Here is a 14,339-nt window from a genome sequence, read left to right as displayed (position 1 = left end):
TTTTACACACACACTATACATACTCTATACATACACTATACACACTCTATACACCTTTTACACACACACTACACATACTCTATATATACTCTATACATACACTATACACCTTTTACACACACACTACACATACTCTATATATACTCTATACACACTATACACACACTCACTACACATACTCTATATATACTCTATACATACACTATACACCTTTTACACACACACTACACATACTCTATATATACTCTATACACACTATACACCTTTTACACACACACTATACATACTCTATACATACACTATACACACTCTATACACCTTTTACACACACACTACACATACTCTATATATACTCTATACATACACTATACACCTTTTACACACACACTACACATACTCTATATATACTCTATACACACTATACACACACTCACTACACATACTCTATATATACTCTATACATACACTATACACCTTTTACACACACACTACACATACTCTATATATAGTCTATACACACTATACACCTTTTACACACACACTACACATACTCTATATATACTCTATACACACTATAAACACTCACTATACATACTCTATATATACTCTATACACACTATACACCTTTTACACACACACTATACATACTCTATACATACACTATACACACTCTATACACCTTTTACACACACACTATACATACTCTATATATACTCTATACACACTCTATACACCTTTTACACACACACTACACATACTCTATATATACTCTATACACACTATACACCTTTTACACACACACTATACACACACTATACATACACTATACACACTATACACACACTATACATACACTATACATACACTATACACACTACACACACACACACTATACAGACAAACTATACATACACTATACACACTATACACACACACTATACACACACTATACATATACTATACACACACTATACACACACTATACATATACTATACACACACTATACACACACTATACATATACTATACACACACTATACACACACTATACATATACTATACACACACTATTGCACTTAAAGTGTTTAAATTGTACAGGTTTAATATATAATTGTAGTTTAATATATATATATATATATATATATATATATATATATATATATTCTATATAATAATTTAATATATTAACTTTAATATATAGTTTAATATATAATATATGTGAAACAACGGGTAAATAAACAAAACGTCATAAAGGCATTCATAAACAAACGAACAGATAAACTAAATACTGTATGTATTATTTATCTTTATATTACATATTTTTGTCCATTCTTCACAGTGTCTTCACCGCGTGCGCTCATGTCCTCTCTTAGAAGAGTCACATTCATGTTTTTTTCTTTAATCTTTTATTTGATTAAACTCCGATTCATTAAAATCAAAGCATAAACATTACCGCAGCTGTTGGACATCAGTGGGTCAAAAATAAGTAGACGGTCTAACAGCAGAGAACATAGCCTGCGTCAGCGCGTGCTAAACTGAGCAGACTCCGCCTCCTGCAGCGTGTGAGCTGTGGCCCCGCCCCTCTCTCGGAGTTGTGCTGAGGCTCTGAGGAGCAGACTCAGAGATCAGAGGAGTAAAGAGTGCACGAGCGAGGGAGCGAGACTCTCACGTGCAGAATCCGCGCGCCTCGGAAATATTACTATTATTATCCTTATTATTATTATTGAACTTTTATTATTGGACCGGACGACCGAGACAGGATGGGCTGGACGCGCGCACACCATCAGTCGCTGTTATCTCGCACGTGCGCATTGGATTATCCATATTATTAATATTATTATTATTAATAATAATAATGTCTCGAGACTGTGCCAGGATGGACTGTTGCACGCGCAGCACTACTTAGCCTTGACCGCTCGCGCTAATAAGGCATAATTAATAATAATAACAATAACAATTATTATACATCTCAATAAATGGCTGATATTGACACAAGCGCGAGCGCACCTGGGCCGGGCAGCAGGTGTTGGTCTCGCGCAGCAGGTGAGGTGGCGCGCGTGTGGTCGCACCTGGCCCGCTCGCTCGTGCTCGTGTTCCCCGTTTACGCGCTCGGGTACCTGGAGCTGAGCGCGTGCTGGCTGCTGCTGGGGCTCGCGCTGCTCTTCATGTGGAGGAAGAGGAGAGCGAGCAGGGGCGAGAGGCTGCAGCGCGAGATGGAGAGCAGGGAGTGGGAAGAGCACGGCGAGGTGCCGGCGTGGGTGAGTTACAGCTGCACTGCACGTGGCCAGAAGTATGCGGACACGCCTAGCGTGGGCTGGAGGGGCATGCAGAACCCCTGCACTGCTCTCAGAGGGGCAGGTGAAGTACACTGATCAGCCATAACATTAGTACCACTGCCAGGTGAAGTGAATAGCATGATGAGCTGTGCTCCAGTGGCTCCTGTTAAGGGGTGGATCTGTTGCAAGTGAGCTGAAGGTGCTATGAGGTTCTAGATAACTGGGTCAGACATCCGACAGGTCTAGCGGGGTGTTTCTGGTATGCAGTGGTCAGCACCTACCTCCCAAAGAAGGACAGCCGGTGCCAGACAGGGTCATTGATGCTCGTGGAGGCCCCGCCTCACAACTTCCAGGACTTGAGGGATCTGCTGCTAGGTGCCAGATACCACGGGACACCTTCAGAGGTCTTGCGGAGCCCATGCCTTCAATGATCAGAGCTGTTTTGGTGGCATGATGGGGGGTAATGCTAATGTTGTGGCTAATCGGTGTATATACAGACACCTGCTGCTGTTTTCTGGGTCTGGGGGGTAGAACCTGGCCTCCATCCCCTTTATAGAATAAGAGAACCCCAATGAACGCTAATGTGCAGCACCTGGTCTAGCACCATCTAATCGAACCCTTGCATGTGTGGGTGGGGTGGGACATTGCTTATATGCTGCTTAACAGGCCTATTTACCACCCTGTTACTTTACCGCTGATTTCCCCTTTACGGAGTTGCATCACTGTAAAGAGCCGCATAGCCTAGCTTAGCCTAGCTTAGCCTAGCATAGCTTAGCACTGATACATGAACATCTCTGTGTGATCTGCTGTTAGCAAACTGAAGAGATTGTTGCCAGTCAGCTAGGTTAGCTCTTAGCCTAGCACCTGCTTGCTTTACTGGGCGGGTGTGTTCACATTTTGGAGGTGGATATACACAATATGTCCAAATGTTTGTGGACACCCCTTCTAATGAACGCATTCTGCTAGTTTAATCAGATTGGATCAGTTGGATCAGATTAACATGATCCTATTGGTGCCATGCTGCCTAATGCCAGCCCAGGAGTGGGCTAGGGGGGTATAAAGCCCCCCAGCATTGAGCTGTGGAACAGTAGAAGAACCATGTTCTCTGGAATGATGGATGGTGGAGCTCTATCCAGTACTTTTGGGATGAGTTGGGGAGTTGGAGATGATGATCCAACATCCTGACCTTACTAACGCTCTTGTCGCTGAATGCAATCAAATCCACACAGCAATGCTCCAACTCCAGATTCTAGCAGGAAACCTTCTTCCCTGGACAGTAGAGACAGTTCCTCCAGACAATACCTTTGATTTCAGAAGAAACAATGAATATGAGCAGGCGTCCCAATACTTTTGTCTATTAACCTCATAGCTCCAGTGTAAATCTGAGGCACCAACCTTGGTTGTCTTGGCTGCATTTGGGGTAAAGACACACTGGATATGACTGGATACCTTATCAATTTAATAAGGGTCACTTTCTTACATGAGCACCGGGTCTGTTCCTATTAGGGTTCCCCGTCCCTGCAACCTAACAGCAGCTGGACAGTGGCACCTGGGTCAGTGCTGTGGTTCACCCTGCTGCGGCCAGCTGAGCTCCAGACTGTGACCCTGGAGTTCTGGAGAAACACAGGTTACAGGGCACATGTAGAGGAATTCTGGCTACAGTCTGGTTCTCTGTTAACAATTAAGGTTCCAGAAAAGTCGACTTGGCTTGGATCTAGAGTTCTAGAAAACCTTTCATTGGTATATGTATGTTATGTGGGGGTTCTTTCGTTTAGGGTTCTACACAGCAGGAAATATTCTTTACAGAACCACCCATTAAAATCTCTGAGAGTTCTGCAATGGCATCATACCAGAGAACCTGTTCTTTTTTATAAGATCATTTTAAAGCAGCATTATGTGAATTGGTGTTTTTTGGCAGAGTATTATTACAGGATTGTACACAACCAGACTCGGGTCATGGTTCGAGTGACACAGTTCCCTTTCCTTGTCCTGCTCACTTCATCAGTGTTACAGTAGCAGTAGCTACTAGTTGCAGTAGCCGGCGTATAGCTAGCATATAGACAAGTCAGTGGAGCATCAACATGATTTGAGCTGCTGTTTTAAGGTAGAAATTCTACATAATGTTGCTTTAGTCAGTTTTAGTCCTTATCACATTTCACCCAGTAGCTAGGACTCCCCCATCACACGGTGCCACCAGTGCTTGGAGGGTGGAGGCCTCTGAGACACATGAAGCTCTACATCTTCTCAGAATGTTGCTAATGGAGTACTGCTGGAGCTCAACACACTTGGAGCTAGAACAAGGCCAGTTCTGCTCTCAATAACGTATGACCACAGATGGATGTGGCATCACAAAGATGGATGTGGCATCACCTGGATTCAAACCTGAAAATGAGGTTAACGCTCTCTAGAACCCCTGGCCATGGATGGATGTGGCATCACCTGGATGGGTGTGGCATCACCCTGATTCAAACCTGATCTTAAGGTTAAGGCTCTTGAACTCCTGGCCACAGATGGATGTGGCATCACCTGGATGGGTGTGGCATCACCCTGATTCAAACCTGATCATAAGGTTAAAGCTCTATAGAACCCCTGGCCACAGATGGATGTGACATCATCTGGACGGATGTGTCTTCACCAGGATGGATGTGGCATCACCAGGATGAATGTGGCATCATCAGGATTCAAACAAGATCATACGGTTAAAGCTCTATAGAACTCCTTACCTCAGATGAATGTGGCATCACCAGGATGGGTGTGGCATCACCCTGATTCAAACCTGATCTTAAGGTTAAGGCTCTTGAACTCCTGGCCACAGATGGATGTGGCATCATCTGGATGGAGTGGCATCACCCTGATTCAAACCTGATCTTAAGGTTAAGGCTCTTGAACTCCTGGCCACAGATGGATGTGGCATCGCCTGGATGGATGTGGCATCACCAGGATGGATGTGGCATCACCAGGATTCAAACCTGATCATAAGGTTAAAGCTCTATAGAACCCCTGGCCACAGATGGATGTGGCATCACCAGGACTTAAACCTGTTAACAAAGTTAGCACTTAGACAGAAGCGCCACCCAGGAGCCCCCCCAGAGACCCTGTTCTGGAGCAGGCCCATGGAATTGTGATAGCAGTGTGAATGAATCTGGTAGTTGTTCTTTACATTTATGGGATGAAAAATGTGAAAGTTCAAAAAGTCCTTCGACTTGTAAACCTGCCATTTTGGAGATAAAAGATTTCTGACCAAGTAACTTTGAGGCTGATTTTATATAAATATTTGTATTTGTATTTATTATGCAGCTGTATATTAAACCACTTTCACAACAGTAGTGTAAATCCACCACATTATCAAAGGATCAGATTGGGGCCAGCTTACATTACTGATACCAGCCCGTTAAACATGCCTTAACCAGCTTAGTGCCAAACCTTCAGGTTAAACTGAGACCCCTGACAGTGGCGATAGCCAACTGCTGTGTCACACATCCATGTGTTGCAACGTGAGAGCAATCCCCATGTCAGGTCTTCTTATCAGTGTTAAGATGAACTGCTGTAAAGTCCCACAGTGGATGTCTGAAATGCAGTTCCAGCAATTAGGACATGTGCCGTTTGACCGTTACTGAGTCTGAGGCAGCTGGGCCGAGTCCAAAACCACAGCTATGGTCTAAGTCAAGCTGGGGAACGTTGCTCCAGGAGAACAGGACAGGCGCTGTGTGTCACAGTTCCACAGATAGATGGGTCACTCAAACTGGGTGGTTTCTAAAAACAACCCCAAATAGAGGTGTGAAGGTGATGGGAAAGATGGGAGGCTTGGCTCAGGTTTTTTTAAGGGTCTGTTGACGACAACTGAGATATAGGTGGCAGGTCTTGGGTTGTTGCCTCCGATTTGAGGAATGTTCTCAGTGAGGAACGTCTGAAGACCAGGGTTGACCCAGTGTAGTTCGGCAGACTGGCGCCAAACGTTGGGAGGTTCTCTACGTTAATATATCCAATCCGGTCACAAATAACAATGCATTCACACTTATTAATATTTATAGACCTCCAGGGCCCTACTCTCAATTTTTGAAAGAATTTAGTGATCTTGCCGCAGACTTGGCAGTGTGCAGCGACAACGTTATGATAGTAGGAGGCTGTAATATTCATTTTGAAAAAGCAGACGATCCATTAATAAAGGCATTTGCATCGATCTTAGCTTCGTCTCCATCATCCAATCAGATCTAACTCTGTCTCTAACTTCTCTGAGTAAATGGCCGCCCACTCATCCAGCCCGATCTGCTGGAAGACATTTACATTTACATTTAAGGCGTTTATCAGACGCTCTTCTCCAGAGCGACTTACAAAAGTGCTTCACGGTTTCCTCAAGAAAAACCTCAGCTAGTTTAAACAGACTTCAAAAAAAGGAGACCACTCTACTATTCACCCAAGTACTCTCAGAAGAGGAGGGTCTTCAGTCTGGGTTTGAGGACAGCGAGTGCTGGACTCTGCTGTTTGGACCCCCAGGGGAAGCTCGTTCTTTTAGAGAAATGGGTTTTTGGGGAGGGGGGGGGTAGTGCACTATAGACCCCTGTAGTGCGGCCTAAGCTTTCGGCCTTTGTTTTCCTTCCATTACTTTTACTTTTCTATTTGAAGTCAAGTCAAGTGGGTTTTATTGTCATTTCAACTACATATAGAGTTCACAGTGAAACGAAACAACGTTCCTCTAGGACCATGGTGCAACATAGACACAGTGCAGACAGAACACAAGTGCAACACAAACAAGTGCGGACAGCAGCACAACACAGTACAGACAGAGAATAATAAATAATTGCTGGTTGTGTGCATATTATGCAGTGTGTAATAAATATTGAGTCCAGTGAGGTAGTAAAGTTATTAATGTAAATGCTTTGTGCAAAAAAATGCTTCCTATTTTATCTGGGGTAAATGGTTGGAGAGAGAGAGACAGAGAGAGAGAGAGAGAGAGAGAGAGTGCATGTAACAGAAAAGACATCAGGTCAGAAGTTGAGTTGTGTTGAGGAGTCTGATGGCTTGAGGGAAGAAGCTGTTGCAGAGTCTGGTCGTGTTGGACCGGATGCTGCGGTACCTTCTTCCTGATGGCAGGAGGGAGAACAGTCTGTGTGAAGGGTGGGTGGAGTCATCCACAATGCTGGTTACTTTGCGGATGCAGCGGGTGGTGTAAATGTCCATGACGGAGGGGAGAGAGACTCCGATGATCCTCTCAGCTGTCATCGTTCTGAAACCAGTACTTTTACACTTTTACTGGAGTAAAAAGCTTCAGTTGATACTTCAGCTTCTATAGAAGTCTTTTAAACCCTCGTATCTCCACTCACTTCAACCTGAGGAATGAATGGGAACACTTTTGACACCTTTGACTACAAGCATATCACAAACCAGGCCAGTGACCTTGGTCATCTTAGTGTTTTACTGTGCTTAAGGAAAAAAGCCCCTTGAGGGCAGCTGAGCTACAATAATGCTTTGCGTCAAAGCCGAAGCTGTCCCCACGGTCAGTAAACAAAGGCCGGACCACTGTGACGTGACTCAGTCTAAGTTTGGAAGCATGCTGATCCCCTGGTTTTTAACTGGTGGCCAGAGAGGCTCTGTGATGTCCTTTCATTTGAGAAGGTGACCACTGTTTACGTGGAACAACATGTGCACCCGACTAATTTTCACCCTATTTTAATCTCAAATACTGTAGGTTAACGTCGTCCTGCTGCCAGGAGAGCTGAGGGTTGGGATGGTCCATTGGAGCAGTGTTCCTCACTCTCACAGTGTGGTTACCTTCAGCTTGGCAACCTATTAGATAAGTGTGAAGCCAATCATAGGCTGAATGAGCCCGTCGGTGTGTTTCTTCTGACCTAATGGCTGTAGGAAACATGGACAGCGCAACGTCTCTCAAAAGTGAAGCTCCGCCCATTTCCCATCTCATTCTCCTCCTCTAAACCGTCTTCCCATCTCCAGTGTCTCCAAATTCCAGCAGTTAGTCTCCCTGTGCTGATATTGACCTGTATTGACCCTTATTCTGCTCTATCGTAAGAAGGCGGGGCTACACTTGAAGGAATTGACAGTGATTGACAGACAGCCTTGGCTGGAAGAGGCCGGTCGTCTGCAGCAGGACCTGCATGGTGTCCTTTCTGTTCAGTACATGGAGGAGCTGAGCTGTAGAGGAACTTCCATGAGCTGCACTTTTACTGTTGTTGAGCTCACTGAAGACGGTCTGAGACACTGAGGAGGCTCGGTCTGGGTGGGACAAAGGGGCCTTCATCGGGTTTACACAGTCGGCTAGCGTTCACGTTTAGCCTTTTTAGCCACGCTTTCATATTCTCCAGCTTGTGGTCTGGATGCACACTATGTTGACAAAAGTATTGGGACACCTGCTCATTGTTCATTGTTTCTTCAAAAATCAAGGGTATTAAAAAGAGTTGATCCTGCTTCTGTTGGAGTAACTGTCTCTACAGTCCAGGGAGAAAGACTTTCTGCTAGATTTTGGAGGAACATTGCTGTGAGGATTTGATTGAATGCATTGAGCGACACAGTGTTGTATGATGATCATCACTCCACCTTATCCACAACTTCTCAACTCATCCCAAAAATTGCTGGATAGAGCAACACAGGTCTTTCACTGCTCCACAGCTCAATGCTGGGGGGCTTTATACCCCTTTACTAGCCCACGCCTGGTCTGGCTTTAGGCAGCGTGATGTTTTTCTGCTCCAGAGAGTCTAAACTTTGATGGGCAGTGTACCTATTTGAAGGCGTATTAGCAATAGAGAATCACTTCTAGGTGTGAGCTTGATGGATTCACAGGCACTGTTCTCTCACAGCTTTTTTTTTTGCAGGGTTTCCTGCAGGCGGGAGTCATCCATCAGCTCGTACTGTAATTCACAGCACCAAACAGCTCGAGCTCCTGCCCATTCATCTGCACGAAAGAGTCTCTTTAGAGAGAGCGATGTCTCGATTTTTCAGTCTCTCTGCAGTCTGGGATCTCACTGTGTGATAGATGCGTTAGAGACACCGATGGGTCTGGGCTGAAGGCTTGTCCAAGAGATGACAGATTTAATTGTATGTATTGGAAAATGAAACGTCTGGCATCTCTGAATGGTGACGGAGGGAACGCGATCAGACCAGACTGCTAACTCATCCTGCCTGCTGACTCACAGCGGGATGTGGCAGGTTGTGCTGTGTTTGGGGGGCAGTGGTGTTACGACACTGTGGCAGGAGTTGCCTGTTTTTGACATTGTGTTCTGATTCGGTGAAGGGAGTGAAGTAAATGAAGTATTAAGACAAAAGTATTGGGACATTGTTCATTCGCTGTTTCTTCAGAAATCAAGGCTATTAAAAAGAGTCAATCCTGCTTTTGGAGTAACTGTCTCTACTGTCCATACTGTCCAGATTCTGGAGGAGGAGCATTGTTGTGAGGATTTGATTGAATGCATTGAGTGACATAGTGTCACAGTTCTTCCACTGCTCCACAGCTCAATGCTGGGGGGCTTTATACCCCTCGACTAGCCCACGCCTGGCATTAGGCAACATGGTGCCAATAGGTTCATTATGTTTATCTGCTCCTGCAGAGTCCTATTCTACTGGCAGTACTTCTTCTCTACAGGGACTAGACAAGCTGTGTGTGTATGTGCATTTGCACATCTGTGTCAGCAATGGGTGCATCACAAAGTAGCTTCCTCCACCCAGGCTAGCATTAGCTTCGGCCTTTTAAGCCTTGCGGCCATATTCTCCTGAAGTAGTTCTGCTGGATTTCCTGTCGAAGAAGGAACGGCAGGGACTCTTTCTGTGGAACGAACTTCCCCTGGGAGTCCAACGCTCGCTGTCCTCAAACCTGAAGACCCTCCTCTTCTGAGAGAGTGTAGAGTATTGACGGAAATTGGGAGGGGATAATAGCACTGTTTGACTAGATTTAACTGGCCCTGGTGGTCCAGCGGACGAATGTGCTGGATCGCTGGTTTGAATCCCGGTCATGCTGTTAGCCATCGGCAGCCGAGGCCAGAGAGAGCACAACTGGCCTTGCTCTCTACAGAGTGGGTAGATGGCGCTCTCTCCCCACATCACTTTGCTGCGGTGCTGCCTGTCACTGGCCGCCCATGCATACCCGGCTTCGAGGCACCAGCCTGCAGGCGGTCGAGGCTGGGTATGCGACGCTTGGAGGGGCTGTGTGTTGGTCCACCCTCCATGGGGGTATGTACGGGTCAGATAATTGGCAATTGGCAAATTATTGAATTATTAAAATGATGCTGTGACCTTGCTTGCACTGATCTATGCTCACACACTTATACAGAGTGTAAAACAACACTTTGTTATGCTGCTTTGGAAAAACCTTGTATCTCCTAAACAGCAGGTTTACAGTATAAGATAAGATAAGATAAGATAAGATAGTCCTTTATTAGTCCCGCAGTGGGGAAATTCACAGTGTAACAGCAGAAAGGGATAGCAGGACACTCAGTTACAAAAATTTAGATAAATAAATAATTTACACTATATACACACAATATAGATAAGAATTAAAAAAGCAATAAACAATATTATTTACAGTAAAAGACTCTTAATTGCACATGGGGGTGGGATATTGCACATAGTATACCCTGAACATGAACATGTGTGTGTAGTTAAGTGTGTGTGTATGTGGTTAAGTGTGTGTGTATGTGGTCCGCTGGGAGCAGTGCTGGTTGTGCAGTCTGACGGCAGCAGGAAGGAAGGACCTGCGATACCGCTCCTTCACACACTTGGGGTGAAGCAGCCGGTCACTAAAGGAGCTGCCCAGTGCTGCCAGAGTCTCATGCATGGGGTGGGAGCTGTTCTCCAGCATGGATGCCAGCTTGGCTGTCATCCTCCTGTCTCCCACCACCTGCACTGGGTCTAAGAAGCACCCCAGGACAGAGCCGGCCCTCTTTATGAGTTTGTCCAGTCTCTTCTTATCTGCCGTCGAGATGCTACTGCCCCAGCAGACCACTCCATAAAAGATGGCAGATGCCACCACTGTGTCGAAGAACGTCCTCAGGAGCGCTCCCTGCACTCCAAAGGACCTCAATCTCCTCAGCAGGTAGAGTCTGCTCTGGCCATAAGAAAACAAACCTTCTGAACTTTCAGTGGAAGTCAGTGTAAAAGATTTTATACCCAGGTCATTTTCGAGCATTTCTATTGGTCCATTCATCATGAAATTCTGACACAATACAAAGAACCACTCCGAGGCTGACAGTAACGAAATTTCGGCCCTCTGGTGGGCCGAAAGTGTTATTGCAAACTTCTTTTACTAAGCTGAGGAATGAGTACTACACCTTAGAGTGCAATAAGACTTGGAGTGTTCAGGGGTTTCCATCATCTCTTCAATCTCCTAGATTTCCGACTCAGAGCATCCTAAACTTCGGCATCTTCTCTCATGCCAATTTCAAGCTCATTTATTAATTTAATAAAGATCTAATAACCTCAGATCTCGAGTAAACTGTAACTGTAAGCAGGTTAACACCGTTCTGAGTCCAGCGCTGATCCCAGCTCAGCTGCTCCTGACCTGAGTCTGAACAGTGTTAATCTGAGGATTAACCAGCCTGACGGGACTGTGATCTCTCCAGTCCCAAAAAAACAAACCCTCATCGGGTTACAGTCCATTCCTGTCTAACTGCTTTATAATGAGGCCAGGGCACAACGAACACCCCCGCTGAGCGTCTGTGGTTGTGTGCTCAAGGTTAGAGTCGTACAGATACTCTTAATAAGTAAATTGATTCATCTCCTATAGGCACTGCCGCCATAGAAACACTGTTGCCTTGGTAACCCTAAACAGCCCGTCTTTGCCTTGCCGTTTATCTCTACTGGAAACTCAGACAAACTGTCTTCAATTGGATACACACAAACGAAGATCAGTTCTCAGATCAGTTAGACTGGTTTATCGGTTCTTTCCCCCAGTTCTAGATGATCTAGGAGATTAAACTGACAACCTTCTGGTCTCAGGGCTGCTTCTTTAACTTTTTGGCCACAGCTCGAATTTTGGGAGGAGGAACATGCCTGAAGCTCCTTCTAACATCCCATAAATTCCATCTCTACCTTCCTCTTCCCCACTGTCCCCACGTCTTGCTGGTCTGGGGGATCAAACTGGCAACTTTCTGGTCTCAGGGCTGCTTCTCTCTAACCTCTCGGCCATCTGATCCATGCAGACAGATGTATTTTGAGTCCTGAATTAGAATTTAGGGCGGAGGAACATGCCTGAAGCTCCTCCTTGTCCCAATCCAACATCCTATAAGTTCCATATCTTCCTGCCAGTCTAGGAGATAAAACTGGCAACCTTCCGATCTCAGGGCTGCTCCACTGACCTTTAGGGTGTCTGACCTATGGAGTCAGATGTGTTTTGAGTCTGATCTTTTCTAGTAAAGCTTGTCTTCAGATCTGATGTGCTCAACAACGGTTATTCCACAAATCCTCTAAATTCCATCTCTACCTTGCTCTTCCCCACTGTCCCCACTTCCTGCTGGTCTGGGGGATCAAACTGGTAACCTTCTGGTCTCAGGGCTGCTTCTAGGCCATCTGACCCATGCAGACAGATGTGTTTTGAGTACTGAATTAGAAGTTTTGGAGGAGGAACATGCCTGAAGCTCCTCCTTGTCCCAATCCATGTCCTATAAGTTCCATATCTTCCTGCCGATCTAGAAGATAAAACTGGCAACCTTTTGGTCTCAGGGCTGCTTCTCTAACCTCTAGGCCATCTGACCCATGCAGTCAGATCTTTGTCCTTTAACGTCCTTTAAATTCCATCTGTACCTTGCTCATCCTCACTATCCCCACTGGGAGCCTTCTGGTCCCAGAGCTGCTTGAATTTGGGAAGGATGGACATGTCTGAAGCCCCTTCTTGTTCCAATCTAACGTCCTATAAGTTCCATCTCCACCTTGTTCATATGTTCATGTGCTCACCATCCTATCCACTCTGTACCTGAGGAGGGAATGGCCTTCTGCCTCAAGCAGAAGCCTCCTGAACTTCAGCCCAAAGTTCTGCCTGTCCAAAACTTCTACAATTTTGTCTAGACTGTCAGGTAAAGTAATGCACTTCCAAAGTCAGGAAGATAAGCATGAAAGTGGCTGTTCAGTTTAAAGCAGATGGACAACAGCCTGTGTTATTCTAGGAAACACACCATCTGCTGTTGTCTGCAATGTGTGCAAGACTGTGTCCATAACTCTAGACTGCAGGATACAGCTGATCCAGGCATATTTTGATAGATTGGGTATCGACAGTTATCTGCCATCTGTCGCTTTTTTGCACTTGTGGAAGCTAGACACCATCATCAATATCTTCATCATCTTCATCATGGTGAGAAGAAGAGCTCAACCATCAGGTTTTGTTCTGGACTGGAGAGCAGCATGGACCGTGTTCGGCTACAAGCCGATTGCCTTGTGAGGCTTCAGGCCCGATAGTCCACATTACTCAAAAAGCTTTGGGTTTAATGGGTTTACCATGTGTTCATACTAGAGCCGATCCAGGCCTAGTTTAATGGATCAGGTATGGGCTATTTTAATCCTGAACCAGTTCCGACTCTTAGTTTTAACCACAGTGTTCAGAGCGCCATCTGCTGTCCTCAAGACACCATTAACAGACATTACAGCCCAGCCGGCTGCAGCAGGACGTTCTCAGAAGGTAAATAAAGGAGTTGAGGTTCTGCAGTGTGGAGCTATTTTACAGTGGAACCTGAAAACAGACCATAATATCTGACCCTTTATAAAACTCTCACTGAAATGCTCTGTTTTACCAGCGGGAGAACCGGAGAACTGCTCGCTCTCCTTTCTCTGTTTATAAACCAGAACCCATTCAGAACCGAGTGGAGGCTAACGCTAATGCTAACATACACATACACACTAGCTATAGAAACCCCAATCACACACACACACTCTCTCACACACACAGGAAGTGATTAGACTGCAGTGTTGTAAAGGAGCTGGGAGCTGATTGGTCAGGGAGGAGATCAGACTGGATTATCAGATATTAAACACTATAAAACATCATTTTAAGATTTTAAGTCTCGACTAAACTAAATCAGTCAGTCCAGAAAGTCTGATTATAGAAACTGATCCTGAAAATAAAGGATTTTA

At 45.2% G+C, this 14,339-nt stretch overlaps 1 protein-coding gene across 4 annotated transcripts in view; it reads left to right on the top strand.

Annotated features, from left to right (window-relative positions):
* The first annotated feature begins 1,641 nt into the window (after window positions 1–1,641).
* esyt2b (extended synaptotagmin-like protein 2b) overlaps window positions 1,642–14,339 on the top strand; it is a 65,899-nt gene continuing 53,201 nt past the window's right edge. For all 4 annotated transcript variants that reach the window (XM_072687160.1, XM_072687159.1, XM_072687158.1 and 1 more), the window contains exon 1: window positions 1,642–2,258. In XM_072687160.1, coding sequence (XP_072543261.1) covers window positions 1,977–2,258 — 282 coding nt within the window. In that variant the 5' untranslated portion in view covers window positions 1,642–1,976. The remainder of the gene's footprint in view (window positions 2,259–14,339) is intronic.

Source organism: Salminus brasiliensis, chromosome 9 (genome assembly GCF_030463535.1).
Source record: "Salminus brasiliensis chromosome 9, fSalBra1.hap2, whole genome shotgun sequence".
Classification (NCBI taxonomy): domain Eukaryota; kingdom Metazoa; phylum Chordata; class Actinopteri; order Characiformes; family Bryconidae; genus Salminus; species Salminus brasiliensis.
The sequence above is the reverse complement of the archived record's forward strand: the minus strand, read 5'-3'. Positions and strand labels throughout refer to the sequence as shown.